This window comes from Narcine bancroftii, chromosome 2 (assembly GCF_036971445.1).
Source record: "Narcine bancroftii isolate sNarBan1 chromosome 2, sNarBan1.hap1, whole genome shotgun sequence".
Lineage (NCBI taxonomy): Eukaryota > Metazoa > Chordata > Chondrichthyes > Torpediniformes > Narcinidae > Narcine > Narcine bancroftii.
In genome coordinates, this window is record NC_091470.1 from 367,287,107 (window position 1) to 367,308,496 (window position 21,390).

Consider the following 21,390-nt stretch of genomic DNA (forward strand, 5'->3'; position numbering starts at 1 on the left):
TAACTTCTCTAATTCAAATCAACTCTTTCTTTCAGCTTCTTCCATCACATGTTTCCTCCTCTTTTCAGCTTCCTCTGCCTCATGTTTACATTTTACTCTCTCTTCCTCAAATTTTTCTCTCTTTCTCCAACTTCAATTTTTACAATTGCAATTGCATTTCAAAAGATCCTCAGGAAAATTTCTCACTTTCTCCTCAAATTTTACTTCTTTTATATATTTCACTACAATTCTCTGTGTTTCTATTTTCCTCATAAAACCCTTGACTTCAGCAAACTTTAATTCTCTGTCAGTGTCCATCAGTTCCTGTTTTTGTTTCTCTCTGAAAGTGATGGTTTTTCCAAAAATGCGGCAACATCCATTGCTACTGTTTTTCACACACACAAGCTTTAAATTAGCTTGGAAAAACAATTTACTAATGAATCACAAAAACTCCAAAAATTTAAGATTCCAAAACTCTAAATGTTTTATGATTTTCAAAAACCACAAATGTTTCATTTCCCAAACCTCCAAATATTTCAAATCACAAATCTCCAAATATTTCAAATCCTGGACGAATCCCCACTTGTTACGAGCCAAAAGGACTCAAAAACCAGCTGCGACAGAAATTCACCAAGAAAATGGCTACTTAAACAAAACTGGTTTTCATTTCTTAATACATAATAATGTTAGGAATTAAAGTACCTTTAAAGAAATTGCTCGAGACAAAAATTGAGAACAAAGAACATTTATTACTACAACAATGCAAAGTTGGGTGCTTCCCCTTACCCTGGGAATACACACACATACTGGGGCTCACCCAACTTTTATACAGTCAATTTCAGTATCAGAATGCCCTCCCCCTTACATTCTTCTGCCCCCTGGATGGGTTTGGCATAGGTAATTCTTCCTGCCTACGTGCAGTTTCAGTACACTTGGAGGACCAGGGGGTATCCTGTGGGTGCCCCATCATGTCATTGTCCTTATTCACACCTTCCTGATTCTCTGGGCTACAGTCTCTTAATATGCAGAGTTGACTCATTCTATCTAGGGTTGGCTAATTTCATATGTATAAATCTGTGTATGGTTAGCTAATTAGAAATGTATGACTTGGTACTTCTGTCCAGGGCTAGGAGACCCTTATCTGATCCAGACTACCTCAACTTCCTACATTCTATTGTACCTTACCATTCCTTATCTTAGTCCTATGGTCTTGTCACAAAGGATAGAAGATTCTTATGTTAATCGTGCTGACTCTGCTTTCCTGCATCCTAAGCCCCAAGCTTATCCTGTTTGAACTGGTTACAGCCATTTACTGATGAACTTTAGTTTCTTCCATGTTCATAATTTTAGATCAATTTTCCCATCTCTCACAATCCTCACTTTTCTTTTAGATCAGTAATACTGATCTTTCACCATGATCAGTGTTACTGATCTTTGGTTACTAGTGTCAGTGTGACTGATCCCCCCCTCCCCTTTTCCTCACTTTTCTTTTAGATCAGTAATACTGATCTTTCAAGTGTAAGGTGTAGTTTTACCCAGCTGGTCAATAACCGAAATGTAACACCTGTGTAAAGTCTTTAGGTAGGGGAGCACCATGAAGGTCAGAGTAGCGAGTCCAGCTGCTTATTAGGGTTGTGAGTATCAGGCTCCAGTTCTCAGTAAAGAGTCTAGTCCATCCCACATCAGTCCGAAGTTGCCACGTCTGAACATGGGCATGGGCAGATTCACGTTGAAACATTGAAGCTGTGTCTTTTAACCACCCGACTTTTGTAAGCATTGTCCTGACGAAGTCTGTGAGAGACGCTGCCTTCAGCAGCGAACGAGTAGCAGTCTGTGAGAAACGCTGCCTTCAGCAGCGAACGAGTAGCAGTAGTCAGGCGGTTCCGTTGAATTGTGGCTCGTATCTGATGTCCTCTTCAGCCCCGAACCCTAGGGCCACTGATCTCCGAAGGCTGTTTGGAGCCTGATATTAAAGTGTCAAGCAGCTCACGTTGTTGGAAACTGGTGCTCCCCTTCACGGGGTGATGAAAAGTGACCAAGCTGGGGGGGATTGTTTCTTGTGATTTAACTGTGTGTTGCAGCTTGTCTGCTAACCTTAGCATATATATCATTGAACTTGTGAGTTGCAGCCTGTCTGTGTACATTAGCATATGTATTAACTCTCTCTCTCTCTGTTACATGTACAATCCTGACTACCATTCTGTCTGTCTTTGTCCCACCATGTCCTTTGTGCTATCGCTTCAAAACTCCTGTCTTTAATACCTGTGTAGGCTAAGATACAAATTAGATGTACTCCACTAAAGATGTTCAGTTCCCCTGGTCCGTATTGGAATCCCTTGTATCCCACTATGACTATACATTAAATCTATGCCCTGTCTACATTCTAAAGGAGCACAATTGTAACCTCTGCTGCCCCTATTCCAGGGGGACTTAAAACATTAACGAACAATATTCCAAAAAATGAGTAAACAACAATGAAAGTAAAACCCATTGAAAGCAGCAATAAAATACAACAATAACTGAATAAACGTCAAAAAATGTAAAGCTCATTGAAAACAGCAATAAAATACAACAATAACTGAATAAACCACAATAAATGTAAAGCTCATTGAAAACAGCAATAAAATACAACAATAACTGAATAAACCACAATAAATGTAAAGCTCATTGAAAACAGAAAAAAAAACAACAATAACTGAATAAACCATTAAAGCACGAAAATAAATGTAAAATTACGGTACTTTGTAACAATCTGACTTTCCTTTGTGTTAGTGTAAAAATTGTAAAATGAAACACAAACCATATTTGCATGGGTTTTGAATATGTTAGACCTTATTAAAATGCAGTTGGAGCTGCTTGTCTGTATGGGGCACAACCCTCCAATTTGTTAGAGTGAGTACATAACAGACATTGCAGCACAAGAGCCCCTGCAAGAGAACTTGAAACATATTCAACCTTTAGTTCTGCCTTAAGTAAAATGCCTTGTGCCACAGCTCACAGGAGCTGGCCTTATTTAAAACAGTCTGTAAAACAGGCACCAAAAAAAGTTAAAAGATGTTCTTATGAAGATTGCACACACAATAATTTAAGTACAGGCTAGTTTCTATTATATTCCACTTAAAAGTTCTGCTGCATGAATCCTGGAGCTTGTGGAGTCATTATTGAATCAAGAAATATTGGTACCATGCCAATCTCATTCTAACATGCCAATTTCTCCAGTCCTTAAGTCAAGATGTACTGAATAGCATCTGGTACAAGATCTGTGAGTTCTTAATGATATTATTATTCTTATGCACCCAATTGTTCTGAACTATGCCACCAATTTAAATCATATTCCACCTATTGCAGTACTCACACAGCACCATAGACCAGTTCGCAGGTTTATTTCTCCATTAAGCTGAATCCAGTTGCGCAGGGTTTACCTCCGTGATTATTTACAATGTAACTTCCGCACTACCGGATTTAAATATAAACCTGATGAATGGGGGAAAGTTATCATGAATTAAATAACAGCGGCAATACAGAGAAATTGTGCTGAGGCATTAATTTCACTCCAGAGGAAAATGCACCAGAGAAATGAATGATTAAACTTATAGGAATCCCCATAGGAATCCCCAGAGGTATCTTTATTCTCCAGAGGTGGGTGATCTTTAAACTCACGGACCTTGACTGCTGAATGTGTAGAAGAAATACCTCTAACTGCAAGACAAGAGCCTGAAGCCTCAATTTCAAGTGCCACAGTGCACTTAAAGGGACATGCACACTCCCCCTTCAACTGGCTGATCCTGCCACTTTACACATCAGATCCTTTCTTTATCTCACATACACTTAAAGTTAAGATGTATAGAACTCACCCTATTTGCGCAAACATTTCTCCCTGCAAATGTTATAACATCACTCAACTCTCAGGTACTCCCTGTGCACAATCACATTTGAATACAATTTATTTCATAAATTGGAATTAACTGGTAGTTAAATTCTCTAATTCTACAGTATTGAAAAACGATCATTTATGACATTTAATTTTTAGCATGAATTTTAATCAATATTGGTCAGTGACTGAAGTGGGAAGTCGTGATTTATGAAATTATCTCTGGTCTCTACTCTCCCACTCCCTGCACTTCTCCCAACATTCAGGAGCTGGCACACAGTCCCTGCCTTTTTTTCATGTTACTCATCTACTATTCCTTTAACTGCTTGCATCAAAATGTTAGCCTTTGCTTTCTGCTTATCCTCAGATGTCTGGACAAATGCTTTTTGTGTGATCTGTAGAAGCTGGGTTATTCCCTGCTCATGCCAATTTTCTGTCTTTTGTAATTTTCTCTTAATGTCTGGGGCTGAGTTGGTAACAAAACCTGTTAGTACCAATTGTTCCCCTGCTGGGGATTCTATGTCGAGACCCCCATATTGTATATATATATGGTCCCAAAAATTGGTCTAACTGTTCGGCACATCCCTGGGGATCTTCTATCAGGGAGGTCAGTTCTTTCTTAAAGTTACACACTTCAGTACTGGTCAGGGGCACATTTACGAAACCGAGACCCTCTCCCATGGGAACTTCCCGCAGTGGTCTCATCCAATTGGTTTCTGGCTTATTAGGTCTGGGTTCCTGCTCCCTGGGAAATGAATCAAAGGGTTCTGCCCTTTCTTCCTGAAGAGTCTCACGCTGTTCGGAGTAACAATGCTCTACCTCTACTGTTAACGGGGGTGGTAATCGAGCGCTTTGTGAGCGAGTCACCATACCACTCCGGTTCTCCTCTCTCTTCTCTAGTGGTATGGGAGGAGGAGGGGGAGGTGCAGAAGGGTAGGCAACAGGAGGGGAAGGAAAGATAGGAGCCGGCATAGGAGGAACATAAGGTGGAGGGAGGGAATGTAACACATCCCAACCCTGTGGTTCAGGGACAAGAGGTTCCTCCTCTCTCTTATTCCTGAATTCTTTCTCATTCAAAACCAGCTGTTCAATGGATCCCTTGAGCCAGCAGGCTGCATATTCCCTGCTCTCAACATTGTCTGGCTGGTTTTGATAGAGCCATAAGTTCAAAGCTTCACACATCCATTCATCCTCGGATCCGAATTTTGGCCAGTACACGGAGCTCCCTTTAACCGGGTATCTCACCCATTCATTACAACAATACCTGACCGTCGTCAGTTTGTCTTTACCGCGGGTCTTTCCTGTGCCCCACTCAGATAACATCATCCCAAGCGGGCTGTACGTAGCTATCTGGTGGTCACGTCCTGTGTCAGGACTCTCATCTCTACTGCCCGCTATTCCCATACTTAGGAACAAGTAAAATACTCTTACCGAGTTCTGGCAGTACTGCTCTAGCGCGCGTCCTTCCGCCGTTTGTTCTCAATGCCTCTTCTCGGATATCACTCGCTTCTTCCACTGACCAGCCACCCGTCGCCCGTGAGTCCAGCTGAATCAGCCGGGGTGCACCTACTCTCGTCGTCGGGGTACTCTGTCAGTGGAGGGAGTGTGATCCCGGACGAGCCCCCATTTGTTAGGAATTAAAGTACCTTTAAAGAAATTGCTCGAGACAAAAATTGAGAACAAAGAACATTTATTACTACAACAATGCAAAGTTGGGTGCTTCCCCTTACCCTGGGAATACACACACATACTGGGGCTCACCCAACTTTTATACAGTCAATTTCAGTATCAGAATGCCCTCCCCCTTACATTCTTCTGCCCCCTGGATGGGTTTGGCATAGGTAATTCTTCCTGCCTACGTGCAGTTTCAGTACACTTGGAGGACCAGGGGGTATCCTGTGGGTGCCCCATCATGTCATTGTCCTTATTCACACCTTCCTGATTCTCTGGGCTACAGTCTCTTAATATGCAGAGTTGACTCATTCTATCTAGGGTTGGCTAATTTCATATGTATAAATCTGTGTATGGTTAGCTAATTAGAAATGTATGACTTGGTACTTCTGTCCAGGGCTAGGAGACCCTTATCTGATCCAGACTACCTCAACTTCCTACATTCTATTGTACCTTACCATTCCTTATCTTAGTCCTATGGTCTTGTCACAAAGGATAGAAGATTCTTATGTTAATCGTGCTGACTCTGCTTTCCTGCATCCTAAGCCCCAAGCTTATCCTGTTTGAACTGGTTACAGCCATTTACTGATGAACTTTAGTTTCTTCCATGTTCATAATTTTAGATCAATTTTCCCATCTCTCACAATAAGATCAATACTTATTACTATTAACTTAATCTAACTTCCTTTCTAATTCTAAGTGCAAGTGTATGTAATGTTTATGTGTTCAGGATCCATGCTGTGCACAGAATTAAACAGTTATATTCACTAGGCTCTTTAACTTCACCAGGTGCTTTAACTTAAGTTGTTACTGCTCAGGAAGGTCTTTGTTGGTTTCAGTGATGTTCATTGGGCACCCAAACTGATTTCCTTCAAGACTCTTCAGCAACTGAAGAGTCTTACTGAATAAACTTGCCCCCTACCCCTTGGGTCTTTCCAAAAAATGACCTCTTATCCCAGGTGACCACAAAGGGTTCTTCTTTTTCCTCTATTTCAGGAGAAACATAATAACCAGCCACAACCTCTGCAATTGACTACAGAGTCAGAATAGGCTGAACTCGAACTCAAAACCTGCCTTGAAATGGGGTCGTGCAGTAGGTCTGCCAACTTGCAGCCTTCACCACAAACTGCTGCAAAATACACTCTGTCTATCCCTCTCTCCCCCAAACAATGGATGTTTATCTCTCTTTGCAAAACCATGTGGCTCCTCTGAGGACAACAAACTTCAACCAGAAATGTAAACTCTGCCACCAGTCTAGCAGCAAAAGAGTTCTCAGTTCTTGAGCCTGGACACTGTTCAAACATGCTGGTCCATTAATATGTACTTGTGAAACTCTCACAAACACATTAACACCTATTTGTGAAACTCTCACAAGCACTTCCCATTGTCTCTGCAAAGCCAATTGCGGACACAAAGTCTGCTCTTGGATAGCTCTTGCATGACAAATGAGATGCTTGTTTGTGAAATGTGACCTAATAACTAAACCTCACAATCTTATAATTTTAAGATATATTTTAACATAATTTTGTTAACTTGTTCAGTAACACTATCCACTAACAAGCATCAAATGAATGTTTAAAAAAAACCCAGGATGCTGGAAATCTAATACAAATCTTAGAGAATGCTGAAGGACTCAATCAGTCAGTATCTGATAAAAAAAAACAAGATTGCACATTTTGTGCTTAAAAACCTGTCAGAATTGGAAAGGGGAGAAAATAAATAACAGCACTTTACAGTCAGTATAAGATTCTCATAATTTTCGAAAAACTTCTGCATTTAGTTTATAGTTTTCCAAAAGCATCATTTAGAATCTTGTCACATTGTGACCTTGAGTTGTACTGCAAGTAAATGACAAAATTCTGCAGACACCATTGTTGAAGAAAAAAGCACAAAATGCTGGAGAAGCTCAGCAGGACAAACAGGGTCCTTCATGTAGCAAAGGGCTCGTGCTCGAAATGTTGGTCACGTATCTTTCCCTTTGCTACATGAAGGACATTGTTTGACCTGCTGAGCTTCTCCTGCATTTTGTGTTTTTGAGTTGTACTGCAAGTGGCTTTATAGGTACAGCACAGGGAAGTACAAACCTGCTCTTCCTCGGCCAGCGCTTGCAGAGTAAAACAAAGCAGCCCATTCCCTTCCTTCCCTCCATATCTGTGCAAATTGATCTGCCATTGATTACAGCTTCCTGTTATGAACTAACAATCCTTTTAAATTTTGTTTGGGACTAAAGGGACTTTGTTAGCACTAACACAGAAACAAAATGGAAAATTCACCAGACACTGGTAAATTAACAATAATTGTTTTTTCTTACTTATCTCTAAATGTACTTAACTCTAAATTTAACCGCACTATGTCCAAAAGTAAATGTGTGTGTGTGAGAGACTTTCTGTATAATTAAAGTCCCACTCTGAAAAATCAATCTTTAAAAGTTCAACATCATTTTATTCTTGCTTAAATTCTCAGTTCAGAAATAATTATCAAGCACTTTTAAACATTATGACTTCAGGCCTTTTCACTCACAGTGTGGCTATTTTTTTCACAATGAATTCACAAACCGAGACATGGGTTAAACAAATGTGGTTATCTTCTCCCACGATGAAGTCACAAACCAGACAAGGGTTAAACAAAGTGGCCACACAATAATAGACCCAGTAGAATTCTGTTCTCTTTTCCAAAGATTCAGTGAAATGGTCTTCCTTATTTCAGTCGCCACTGATTTTGTGTTCCCATTTTTTACAGGAGTAACATACACAACACCACAAATTCTGGTGACTGTAACTCAATCCTGTCTTTCACAAGGTTTTAACCCCTGTATATCACAGGGGTTTTGACTTCTGTTCTCTCGAAACTGAACTGAACTCTTGGTCTCTCATTTCGAAAATATATTTCTCCTATTTCTCATGTCACATGGTATGTGACATAGCTTCTGTCTTTTGACATTAAGTGCACTATGTCTCCGAGAAGTCTGCTTTCTTCAAAACTAAAAAGGTCCTGCATTTATACAGGTGCTTTTGAAATTACACCTATTGTTTCCAATATCTCAAGAACCATCATAAATCCATTATTCCTCCCTCCCACAGAGAAATTTTGAACTTCTAAAAGGTCAAAATTTTAAACTGCAATCTACCATTTGTTTTTAATAGATTTTACAGCCTTAAACAATATAATACAAATATAATACAAATATAACAGAGTTCAACATCTAGGTAGGAAGTCAGCAATGGCACTTTTTTTTAATGTTTTAATTTTCATAGTCCAGTCACATAAACATCATTATCATTTTTAGTATTCATGTAACATACAGAGTAAGTATTTATCCCCCCACCCTCGAACAACTGAAAATAGTCAACTAAATTACATAGATAGCAAAATGAAAAACTCCCCATCAATCCCTCCCTTCCTCTTTTCCCCCTCCCAGTTTATCTTTACCCCGTCCCTGCACCAATGACCAAGCTATTGGTGCCAATCCCCTCGTCATTTTGAGACATGCCCAATGCACCCATCTCCCCGCTTGTACCTCCCTCCCTTTCTTTGAGCTCCCCATATTCATTCTTACTTCAACTATACATTCATTTTTAAACATTAATATTATGAAATAAAACACATTTCCCCCCCCACCCACCATTCCTCACAATTACAATATTTACAGTCCATCTTTCCCAGATTCCCTCTTTCAACCTTATTTACATTTATATTTAATCCTGAAACAGTAGCAGGGTTTTTACAATTTCCTCCCTTGAATCCATAAAATTTGCCCTCCCGCCCTCACTATCTTCAGTGTTGCTGGGTGAAGGAGGGTAAACTCAATTTTTGTTTAAGGCTCTTTTTAACCGGTTCAAATTCCCTCCTCTATTTCAGTAGCGCTCTGCTTATGTCCATGTAGAATAAAACCTTCTCCCCCTCATATTCCACTGGACCCCCCCACCCTCCCTTGCCTTCACACCCACCGCTGCCACATGCAAAATCCTCTCTCCTGGGAGTGAAGGAGCTTTACCAGGATAGAATGTAGCCATTGCTTTGGCCCCATGCAGGTGAGGGGGGGTGGGTAAGACCATTCTATTTCCAGGTTATTTCCAATTTGTTCCCTCCCCAGTATATCTGGGATCCACATTTTCAGGAACACCACCGTGTCTCTCCCCTCTTGCCCCTCCTTCATCCCCACAATTTTAACCCTATTCCTCCTGCTGATGTTTTCTACGCATCCTTACCCTATCCCTTTCCCACACATCCATTTCATTAATGTCACTGTCTCTTAATGAGATTATAATGTTTTATAACCAAGTCATACTTTGCAAAATTAATCTTCTATTTTTATTCATCATTTTATTTAAAAACACCAGAGGATTGTGGTCAGTAAATATCGCAACTGGTTCATGGCCGGTACCCAGATACACATCAGAATTCTGCAGAGCAAATATGAGAGTCCAACAGTTCCTTCCTTCTCAATAATGAAATAGTTCCTTTCGTGAACATTGAATTTTTTTGAGAAGTGGCAACTGGATGGTCAATTTCATCTTTTGTTTTTGTAACCAAACTGCACCCGCTGCCCCCTCACTGGCATCCACCTGCAACCTGGATTCATTTAGAAGTGTGTCATGCAAAAAAGATGTCGTTCATCACTGTAACAACTGAAAGAGGTATCCAAATTGTTCCACTATTTCGCTCCAGAAAATAGTTGGTAAAATTTCAAGGCTTCAGTAAAGTAGGAGGTTGTAGACACAGTGGTCCTTGACGTAAAGATTATAGAGGCCTCCAATCATCAACTATACAGAACTGCAATAATTCATGGTTTTCCATATCTGAAAGCATTTTAATATGTGTCAATCACTAAATTTTCTGATTCTTTATGAATATCTGTCGACATTTTCCCTCAAAAAATGTTTTAGGAAAGGTGCCACATGGTTTGTCAGTAAGGGGTCGTCAAGATTTGGAAATCCAGGGACCTCGACTCAATAACACTAAAGAAGAGAAAACGTCTGTGAAGTATGGATCAGATCGGCGGTTAGATCCCATCATCACCGAGGCAATGCCCTTGTTAGAGGTAAAGATCTACCACCTCTATTATTTTAACTCCCTTTGTCCAAAATCAAAACATTTTTTTCTTCTATTTGCCGTTGCAATGAAAATGTGTAATTTAAAAATAATAAAGTGTTCTATGTAAATATGGGCCAGTGCAGTGACCCAAACTGCAATGATGCAGTTGCTTCACCCACTGGGGCCAGAAATCTTTGATTCCATATCACCTGGCACCTTGGCATACTTGTCATTATAGGACATAGAACACTACAGCACAGTATGGGCCGTTCGGCCCTCGATGTTGTGCCAACCCATATAAAAAAAAGTACTAAACCCACCCTACCCGTAACCTTCTATTCTTCTTTCATCCGTATGCCTGTAGTCTCTTAAATGCCCCTAATGTTTCAGCCTCCACCACCATCCCTGGCACCCACAACTCCGTGTAAAAAAAAAACACCCCTGATGTCTCCCCTAAACTTCCCTCCATTCACTTTTTACATGTGTCCTCTGGTGTTTGCTGATCCTGCCCTTGGAAACAGCTGCTGACTTTCCACCCTATCTATGCCTTTCATAATCTTGTAGATGTCTATCAACTCTCTCATCCTTCTACGCTCCAGAGAAAAAAGTCCCAGTTCTTCAAACCTTGCCTCATGAGACTTGTTTTCCAATCCAGGCAACATCCAGATAAATCTCCTCTGCACCCTCGCCATAGCTTCCACATCCTTTCTAAAATTAGGTTGCATAGCAGTTGGTGCACCCCTATTACATTGCCAGTGACCCTGGTTCGAATCTAGTGCCGTCTATAAGGAGTTTGTATGTTTTCCCCGTGACCACATGGGTTTCCTCTGGGTGCTCCAGTTTCTTCCCAAGTTCCAAAGACTTGTGGGGTTCGTAGGTGGGAAGGGAAGGTTGATAATCACTGCTTTTGACCATAGTTAATTGGTCATGGGTGCATTTGAGTGGCGTGGGCTTGTGGGCAGAAGGGCCTGTTACCTTGCTGTACCTCCAAATCAAATCCAATGCACTGAGGTATGCAAAATGAAAATTTTTAAAAGAAAATTATTATTTAAGACCCACATAGCTCATTTTAGCACTCATTGAACTTGTTTTGCTTGAATTGTGGAATCTTGTAAATTGGGGTGGCATGTTTAGCCCAGCAGTTAGCATAAAGCTGTTACAGCACCAACGATTGGGATGGGGGTTCGAATCCTGTTCTGTATGTTCTCCCTGTGTCTGCTTGGGTTTTCCCCGTGGGATCCGGTTTCCTCACACCCTTCAAAATGTACCAGGGTTGTAGGTCAATCGGATGTAATTGGGCGGCACAGGTTCATGGACCAGAATGGCCTGTTACCGAGCTGTATGTCTAAATTTAAAAATGTAAAATTTAGTAGCGGAGTCAGTCCAATTAGGTTGAGCAGTGTTTGATCCCACGAACAGCGAGGACGCTGAACGACCAACGGAACAGCTCACACTAACCATCCGAGTCTCTCATAGTCATTAAACAACATTTATTTATTTATTTGTACCAATGAAACACTTGTCCTGCAGATGTATTGTTTGTCTGTATGCATGTTACATCTGGTTGTGTGTGCGTTTTTTACACCACGGACCAGAGAACTCTGTTTCATCGGGTTGTATGTGTACAATCAGATGACATGAAACTTGACTTTGGGAATAGAGTTGTCACTGTGGTGGCACAAATCTGTGAAGGCAACTAAAAGTCCAATTAACCCAGTGGTTTTCAAACTTTTTCTTTCCTCTCACATCCCACTTTAAGTAATTCCTATGCCATTGGTGCTCTTTTAAGTGAGTGGAAAGAAATAGTTTGAAAACCACTGTTTTAATTGTCCCTCGTTGACTCGTTATGTGCATGGTTTCAGAACTCCAAAGGAAATGGGCCATTGACAATTTTTCTCAAGCAAACTATTTCAGTAACAATTGGGTCAAGAGCAGTGATTCTCAACCTTCCCTTCCCACTCACATCCCACCTTAAGTAATCTCTTACTATTTACAGAGCACCGATGGCATAGGCATTACTTAGGTGGAATGTGAGTGGAAACAGGTTCAGCAGGCAGTGAAGAAAGCTAATGCTATGTTGGCCTTCATAACAAAAGGAGTTGAGTATAGGAGCAAAGAGGTCTTTCTGCAGTTGTACAGGGCCCTGGTGAGTATTGTGTGTAGTTTTGGTCTCCAAATTTGAGGAAGGGCATTCTTGCTATTGAGGGAGTGCAGGTTAATTCCCAGGATGGTGGGACTGTAAAATGGTGAAAGATTAGAGCAATTGGACTTGTATACACTGGAATTTAGAAGAATGATTGAAACATATAAGATTATTAAGGAATTGGACGTGCTTGAGACAGGAAACGTTCCCGATGTTAAGGAAGTCCAGAACCAAAGGCCACAGTTAAGAATAAGGGATAGGCTATTTAGAATGGAGTTGAGAAAAAACTTTTTCACCCAGAGTTGTGGATCTGTGGAATTTTCTGCCTTAGAAGCAGTGGAGGCCAATTCTCTGGATGCTTTCAAGAAAGAGTTTAGATAGGCCCCTTAAAGATAGCTGAGTCGAGGGATATGGGGAGAAGGAAGGAACGGGGTATTGATTATGAATGATCAGCCAGGATCACAGTGTATGCCGGTGCTGGCTCAAAGAGTCAAATGGCCTCCTCCTGCACCTATTGTCCATTGAAAGAAAAAGTTTGTAAGCCACTGCATTACAGGAAGGATGTGGGTGCCATAGTGAGGGTGCGGAGGTGACTTACAAGGATTCTGCCTGGATTGGAGAGCATGCCTTTTGAGGGCAAGTTTGAGTGAACCTGGCCTCTTCTCTTTGGAATGACGGAGAATGAGGGGTGAGCAGATAGAAGTGTACAGGATGATGAGAGACAGTGATTGTGTGGAAGGCCAGAGCTTTTATCTAGGGCTGAAATAGCTAATACAAGGGGGCATAGTTTTAAGATGCTTGGGAGTAAGTACAGTGGGGATATAAGACATTGAAGCAGAAGTAGGCCATTCACCCCATCAAGTCCACTCTGCCATTCCATCATGAGCTGATTCTCCCACTCAGCCCCACTCCCTGGCCTTCTCCCCATAACCTTTGATACCCTAATTTTTCAGTTTTTCACACAGAATACTGGATGCATGAAACGTGTTGTTGACAGTGGTGTTGGAGGCAGATACAATGGGATCTTTTCTGAGACTATTAGATAGATACATGAAACTGAGAAAAATGGAGGGTGATGCAAGAGGAAAATTCTAAGCAATTGATAGCATTGATTATTATGACGGCATAACACTGTGGGCTAAAGGGCCTGTACTGTGCTGTAGATTTTATGCAGTGGACATTGCAATAGTACCTGCCTCAAATTTGGTACAGAAGCCTTCTGAATACTACAGCATATAAACTCAGATTGTACTGCACAAAAATATAATGAACACATAGAACGAACGGGCTGCAGAGGACGTGTTTGAGGCAGGAACTATTGCAATGTTAAGAACATTTAAAGCAGATGGCCAACATTTTATTTTTTAATTTAGACATGCAGCACGGTAACAGGCCATTTCGGCCCATGAGTACATACCAGGAGTGTAGGTTAATTGGGTTGCACAAACTCGTGGGCTGAATGGCCTGTTACAGTACTGTATGTCTAAATTAAAAATTAAAAGGTTGGCTACCCCTGATTAGAGGGATGTGTGGATAGGATAGATTTAGATAGATATGGGGCCAAGCCCAGGCAGGTGGGACGTGTGTGGGTGAGATCTTTTGGTTGGCGTGTGCAAGTTGGGCCAGAAGGCCTTTTCCATATTGTGTGACTGTGATAATGACTTATTTGAAAAGTGGTTAATGGTTCAGGTTTAAATGCTGTAGTGTCTTAACTAAGGTAGGGCTACCTGCAAAAATTGTAGAAAGTTCAGTGAAATGGAGACATTGCAGAATGCAGATGTTGGAATCTAGAGCACGCATTAAACTGGTGGAGCTCAGCAGGTCAGGTAGCATCTATGGAGGGAAGTGGGCAGTCAGCATTTTAGGTTGACTTTCAGGTTGAGGACTGAGTCCTGATTGCATTAGCTGCTTGTGATAAATCATAAAGAGATTGAACAAATAACTTACCCCGAGGATATTTGGGAGAAGTTGACATTTGGAGGCCATCAGACGGAGTTTAAAATGAATGGGAAGTAATTAATGTGTTGAATGGCCAGAACTTCAGCTAATATTAGAAAATCTGAACGTCAAATGCTGTTGTTGGATTACTGAGAGAATTTACAATGTGACTTTGAGGGGTTAAAAATGATCAAGTTGTCTTGGGGCAGAGAGGATGAGCTCAGCTTTGCACCCACCATGTCGTACGATCACATTCACTTGAATGGAATTGCTGTCATGGATTGAAAAAGATAAATGATTCATTTTCTTATACATCATTAAACTTAAAATAAGGAAAATTATTATCCTTTTTTAAAAAAAAATCCCAGCTCAGATAGCGTAGCAGTTGGTTCAACTTGTTACAGCACCAGCGATCAGGACTTGGGTTCGAATCCCGCACTCTCTGTAAGGATTTTACACGTTCTTCCCCTTTTCCCCGGGGGCTCTGGTTTCCTCCCACTTTGGAAATTTACCAGAGTGAAGGTGAATTGGGTGGCACAGACTCTGGCTGAAATGGCCTGTTGCCATGGTGTATGTCTAAATTTCCATTTAATTTCGAGCATTAATTGGACTTTGATCTCATCGTAGGAAAGGATAGATGAGAGTGATGTGGTTTGGTTCAGAAGGATGGTCAAGCCTTTAAACATCCAATTAACTATCCGTCAAAAAAGGTCGTTTTGTGAAAAACTGAAAAAGAAGGAGCACCTCACTCTTGGGATTACATTTATTGAACATTTTTCTTTAAATTATATTAAGCAAATATTTTGAGTCGATGAATAGTTTCATTTTGTATAGTTCTTTCATAATCAGATTGAAAATTGAACAATACCCTTTTGATGCCTGCTTGTCCACATGGGAAGTAATAGATTGGGAAACAAAAGGTTAATTTGTCCTCTGCCCTCTGACTGAAAAATAATTTGACAGCTTCCAAATGAAAGCTGGCAATTGCACCCGATGCAGCCTTCACTGGCATGTGGTTTATTTTCGTCATAAACTCCAGAACAGGGGACATCAAATCTTTTCGCATTCGAGGCTCTTCATTGTGGAAAAGTTTATTTTCAGTTATGACTCAACAGAAGGTTGGCACAGAATTGTCATTTTTCATGTTGAAATGCAGTGGTATCAAATTACAGCAAACTATTAACATTTGGCAAATGATGTTCAAGAGGAGAAAAATTTATTGCATGGTAAAAATTGCCAAGCGTTTCAATTGTTGTCGTTCAAGGGTGCAGGAGAGCCTGGTGGGATGTTTCTTCCAAAACAAGAGGATTGCAGTTTTCATTGGTTTCTTTTTTTCAAGTTTCTTTTATTATCATGTTAGAATTTTTAAAAAATGTATTATGCACAATATGCGACAACTTTTGTCAGCTGTAAAGGCAAATAATAAAAGAAAGAGAAGCAAAAGGAAGTCCCTTCAGAGATGCTGAATGTTGGTGGATTCGCCTCTGCAGCCTCAAGCCATCAGGAAGCCGACAGCATCTGAGGCCCTTTGGGAGCTCTCCTTCCCTTCTTGAATTAAACTGGTATATGCTGTCATAGTTGTGCATATTAGAGTGCCAGTTGTGATTTATTTTTATGTGTGTTGGCAGGTATTTTTCATCAACTTTCCCACCGGATTGCTCTGTGGGGAATTACGGAAAACCTACGTGGAGTTTGTGAATGTAAGCCAGTGCCCACTGACTGGATTGAGAGTGGTGTGCAAGGACCCAGATTTTTTTTCCTTTGGGAGTAAAACAGCTGCGTTAACACCACTGAGTCCAACAGCTTCAGAAAACTGCAGCGCCTACAAGACTGTTGTCACTGACAGCGCATCCACGTCCTCGGCGATCACGTCTTCGGTTTCCCCCGCAGACTTTGGGGTGGACGCTGGAAATCCTCGTTGGGTGATTGACGTTCCTGTGCCGGACTCTGTGCTCTTACCTGGGGCGTCTGTGCAGCTGCCTTTGTGGCTGCGCGGTCCCGATGAGGAAGGAGTGCACGAAATAAACTTTTTGTTTTACTACGAAAGTACAAAACCACATTCAAAACTGAGGTGAGTTTTCTTGTATTGAATTTGCCTTTGCAGGTGAGGTACATCTCAAAAGTATTCATCACCAGGGTGAGGCCAAACATAAACTTGAGGAGCAACATAAATTCTGCTTGGGCTGCTTAAAAACCAATGGCGTGATCATTGAATTTCGAGCTTCAGTTTCACCCCCACGCTGATCTGGTTCCATGATTTCCATCTGTCTTTTACCTGCTCCCATTCTCTGCAACCTTCCCCACCTTCCCTTCCAGTGTTCTCCTCAACTTTCTTTCCATCTCTCCCACCTTTTGCTACCATTCTACCATCCCTTGGCGTGAAACACAAAAGTCTGCAGGCTCTGTGATTGTAGTTAAAAACACAACAATGCTGGAGGAACTCAGCAAGTCACACAACAACCTGAGGCGGCAATGATACAGCCAATGTGTCGAGCCCAAGTCCTTCAAGGTACGAGCTAAAAGCAGGCCTCCTGTCCATGACCAGATGTGGCCTTTTGACCTCTGCTCCTCCCCTGCCCTTCTTCCCTCCTCCCCTGCCCTTCTTCCCTCCTCCCCTGCCCTTCTTCCCTCCTCCTCTGCCCTTCTTCCCATCCTCCCCTCTTCCCCTGCCCTCCTCCCCTGCCCTTCTTCCATCCTCCCCTCTTCCCCTTTCCCCTGCCCTTCTTCCCTCCTCTCCTGCCCTTCTTCCCTCCTCTCCTGCCCTCTTCCCCTGCCCTCCTCCCCTGCCCTTCTTCCCTCTTCCCATCCTCCCCTCTTCTCCTGCCCTCCTCCCCTGCCCTTCTTCCCTCTTCCCATCCTCCCCTCTTCCCCTGCCCTTCTTCCCTCCTCCCCTGCCCTTCTTCCCTCCTCCCCTGTCCTCCTTCCCTCTTCCCATCCTCCCCTCCTCCCCTGCCCTTCTTCCCTCCTCCCCTGCCCTTCTCCCCTGCCCTTCTTCCCTCTTCCCATCCTCCCCTCTTCCCCTTTCCCCTGCCCTTCTTCCCTCCTCTCCTGCCCTTCTTCCCTCCTCTCCTGCCCTCTTCCCCTGCCCTCCTCCCCTGCCCTTCTTCCCTCTTCCCATCCTCCCCTCTTCTCCTGCCCTCCTCCCCTGCCCTTCTTCCCTCTTCCCATCCTCCCCTCTTCCCCTGCCCTTCTTCCCTCCTCCCCTGCCCTTCTTCCCTCCTCCCCTGTCCTCCTTCCCTCTTCCCATCCTCCCCTCCTCCCCTGCCCTTCTTCCCTCCTCCCCTGCCCTTCTCCCCTGCCCTTCTTCCCTCCTCCCCTGCCCTTCTTCCCTCCTCCCCTGCCCTTCTTCCCTCCTCCCCTGCCCTTCTTCCCTCCTCCCCTGCCCTTCTTCCCTCCTCCCCTGTCCTCCTTCCCTCTTCCCATCCTCCCCTCCTCCCCTGCCCTTCTTCCCTCCTCCCCTGCCCTTCTTCCCTCCTCCCCTGCCCTTCTTCCATCCTCCCCTCTCCCCTGCCTTTCTTCCCTCCTCCCCTGCCCTCCTCCATGCCCTGTCTAATGTGTTGCTATATTTCTGTTTGTTAATCACTGTCTGCCCTCTTTGTCACTTTTCTTCATGTTCTTCTCATGATCCCATGAACCTATCCAACGTATACCCTCTGAATCACAAGCCTAGTCGCACTGAGGTGCTCTGTTTCTTCCACGCCTCCCCCACCTTCCCTGCAAGTGGAAAATTGCTTCAGTGTTTTTCTTTTTCTTTCATTATTTCACATAAGCTTGGTGTCTTTTTGAAGAACTTAAATGCATAACTCCTCCACAATCCCAGAAATGTGAAAGTGGCATTCTAGAGCAGTTGCTTTTCATCAGTAAACCACTAACAAACCAAAATTCATCGGCTTTGAGCATGCTATAATAAATTTACTTGTGACACAAATTATTTTCCCTTGTCATACTCATTTTCAAATCAAAGTATTGAGTTTAGGAGTTGGGATATATAGGACATTGGTGAAGCCAAATTTGGAGTACTGTGTGCAGTTTTGGTCACCTAATAACAGGAAAGGTATCAATAAGATAGAAAGAGTGCAGAGATGATTTACTAGGATGTTGCCCAGACTTCAGAGTTACAGGGAAAGGTTAAACAAGTTAGAACTTTATTCCCTGGAGCGTAGAAGAATGAGGGGAGATTTGATAGAGGTGTACAAAATTATGAGGGGGGTTGACAGAGTAAATGAAGATAGAAGCAAAACATGAAAGTCTGCAGACACTGGTTGAAGTAAAAACACACAATGCTGGAGAAACAGTGTCCTTTATATAGCGAAGATAAAAATACATAACTGACATTTCAGGCAGGAGTCCGAGCAAAAGAGTGGGGGGGGGGGGGGGGGGGGGGGGGAGGTGTGGTCGCAAAGGCGGGAGGTGATAGGTGGAGAAGGGAGGGAGGACTATTTTTATTGAGGAATATCGTAGGGACAAGACCCAACTTGAAATTATCTAAACCCCAAACAGAAATTATCAAAATAGCGGTTACTTGGAAATCGGATTCACAATTAGGTATGGCACGATGGAATGCAGAAATGCATAGCTGTGTTCTCCTTGAGAAGATTACTTATAATTTAAGAAATAAATATGATATATTTTTAAAATTTGGCACCTGTATTTACAACTTTCAGGTATAAGTTTGTAGATGTCTACCTAATCCTAGGGATGTGTGTTGGACCTTCTCTAAAGAATTAAATAGAATATATATTGGGGGATCTATGTGGTGAGTGGCACTTTCTTGGCAATTCTTTTTGTTTTCCTTGCTTTTCTTTCTTCCTTTCCTTTTTTCCATTCTTGTCTTTTTTTCTTTCTCTTCTTTTGGTGTTTCTAGGGTGGGAGGAGGTTGGTGATTTAATTATAATGAAGTGCATAATGAATTTATTTTTTCTATTGTATCTTGTCAATTTTATGACTGACTCCATGTAAGGACAAACATTTTAAATAAAATATTCCAAAAGAAAGAGGAGGGAGGGACAGCAGCAATCAAGGGTAGAGGATGGCTCGGTGAAGGGAGGAAGGGGAACTGGGAAGGGAAGGGGTGGGGGGGGGGGGGGGGGGGGGAGAGGAGAACAGTCGAGCAGAAACCAGAAAAATTGATGTTAATGCCATCTGGCTGGAGAGTGCCCAGATGAAAAATGAGGTGTGGTTCCTCCTATTTTCAAGTGGTCTTGGTGGGAAAGTATACAAGGCCATGGACAGACATGAGAGTGTGACACAGAACTGAAATAGTTGGCATCTGGGAAGTCTCTGTCACTGATCCAGACAGAGTGAAGGTGCTTGTAGACAGGCTTTTTCCACTGAGGCCAGGTAAAAGATGAACCAGAGGACAAGGGTTAAAGGGAAATAGTTTAGGGGGAATGTGAGGGGGAACTTTTTCACACAGAGAGTGGGGAGAGAGTGGAGCCAGCTGTCAGTGGAAGTGATGAGTGTGAGCTCAATTTTAACATCCAAGAAAAATTTGGACAGGTACATGAATGGACGAGGTATGGAGGGATATGGGCTGGGTGCAGTGGGATCTGACAGAATAATCGTTTGGCACAGACTAGAGGACCTGTTTTCTGTGCTGTAATGTTCTATACTGCCAATCCCCCCCCCCCCCCCCACATAGAGTCAATGAATCACCCTCACAGCTCTTGAAGCCAAACTCCTGACTAATGAGGGGTAGCACACCATTAGCGTTCTTAACCACCCTATCAATCTGCAGACACAAAATCTTGCTTCATTGGAGAGAACTGTGTATATAGGTCCAAAACTTGAAAATCATGAGTTAAATCATCAAACAACTGAGAAGTACGGATGCTGCAATAAGAACAAAATAGCACTGGAGATGCTGAACAGGTCAGGGGGTACGTACGGAGAGAAAAACAGTAAATGTTACTGGTGAGGACCTTTTCATCAAATGTGGGAAACAGGTTTAGCATTTCAGGGGTGGGGAGAAATGTTAGGCACTCTTAAATTGGTACGGCATAGAACGATACAGCCTTATGCAGGCAAAGGTATCAGTGTCAATGGGTCAACGTGGATTCTTTATGTCTATTACGAATCAACTTCTCGACATCACTACATTTCGGTAATGACATTGTTGAACCCAATTTACCTCTTAAATATGACCTTATTTTTTAATAACAAGAGTATATTGTTTTGTATCCTGTATTTAATTTTTAATTGTTCATTAAATTTCCTCCTGCATAACAATCTTCTATATATCTAATTCCTTTACGAGACCAAATATTTAAAAATTGATTATCCATTGTAAATGGAATAAGTTTCTGATCTGGTGGCAGCTGAGGTTTCAGAACTCTATATGCCCTTTCAATTTCAATAATTTCTTCAATTAAATCTCATCGGATCATCACCTTCCTCACTGCCTTTAAGGCCAACAATTTTAATATTGTTTCTTCTATTAAAGTTTTTTCCAATGGCTATTTTCCCCCCACAGTTCCTTCTTTTCGATAGCCCATGCACCTGACGCATCTTCCATTTTCCCCATTCTGTCCTGTACCTCCTCCAATACCAGGCTCCACAGTTTTAACTCTTATCATCCACACTCTCCAATTTATTTTACATTTTATTCACAATAGCAAAGTATTTTCTTCATCTGTTTATTTGAATTTTTGCTCTCATCTCTTTCAGCTCTTTTAATAATTCAGCATTTGTACAATCTTCTGTTTGCAGTTTAAGTTTCCTACCTTTGTCTTTGGAAACTTTTACTTGTTTTATT

At 42.1% G+C, this 21,390-nt stretch overlaps 1 protein-coding gene across 4 annotated transcripts in view; it reads left to right on the forward strand.

The window, feature by feature from the left end:
* trappc8 (trafficking protein particle complex subunit 8) overlaps window positions 1-21,390 on the forward strand; it is a 206,965-nt gene that overhangs the window by 157,762 nt on the left and 27,813 nt on the right. For all 4 annotated transcript variants that reach the window (XM_069922556.1, XM_069922557.1, XM_069922558.1 and 1 more), the window contains 2 exons: window positions 10,408-10,562; window positions 16,265-16,707. In XM_069922556.1, the coding sequence (XP_069778657.1) occupies window positions 10,408-10,562; window positions 16,265-16,707 (598 nt within the window). The remainder of the gene's footprint in view (window positions 1-10,407; window positions 10,563-16,264; window positions 16,708-21,390) is intronic.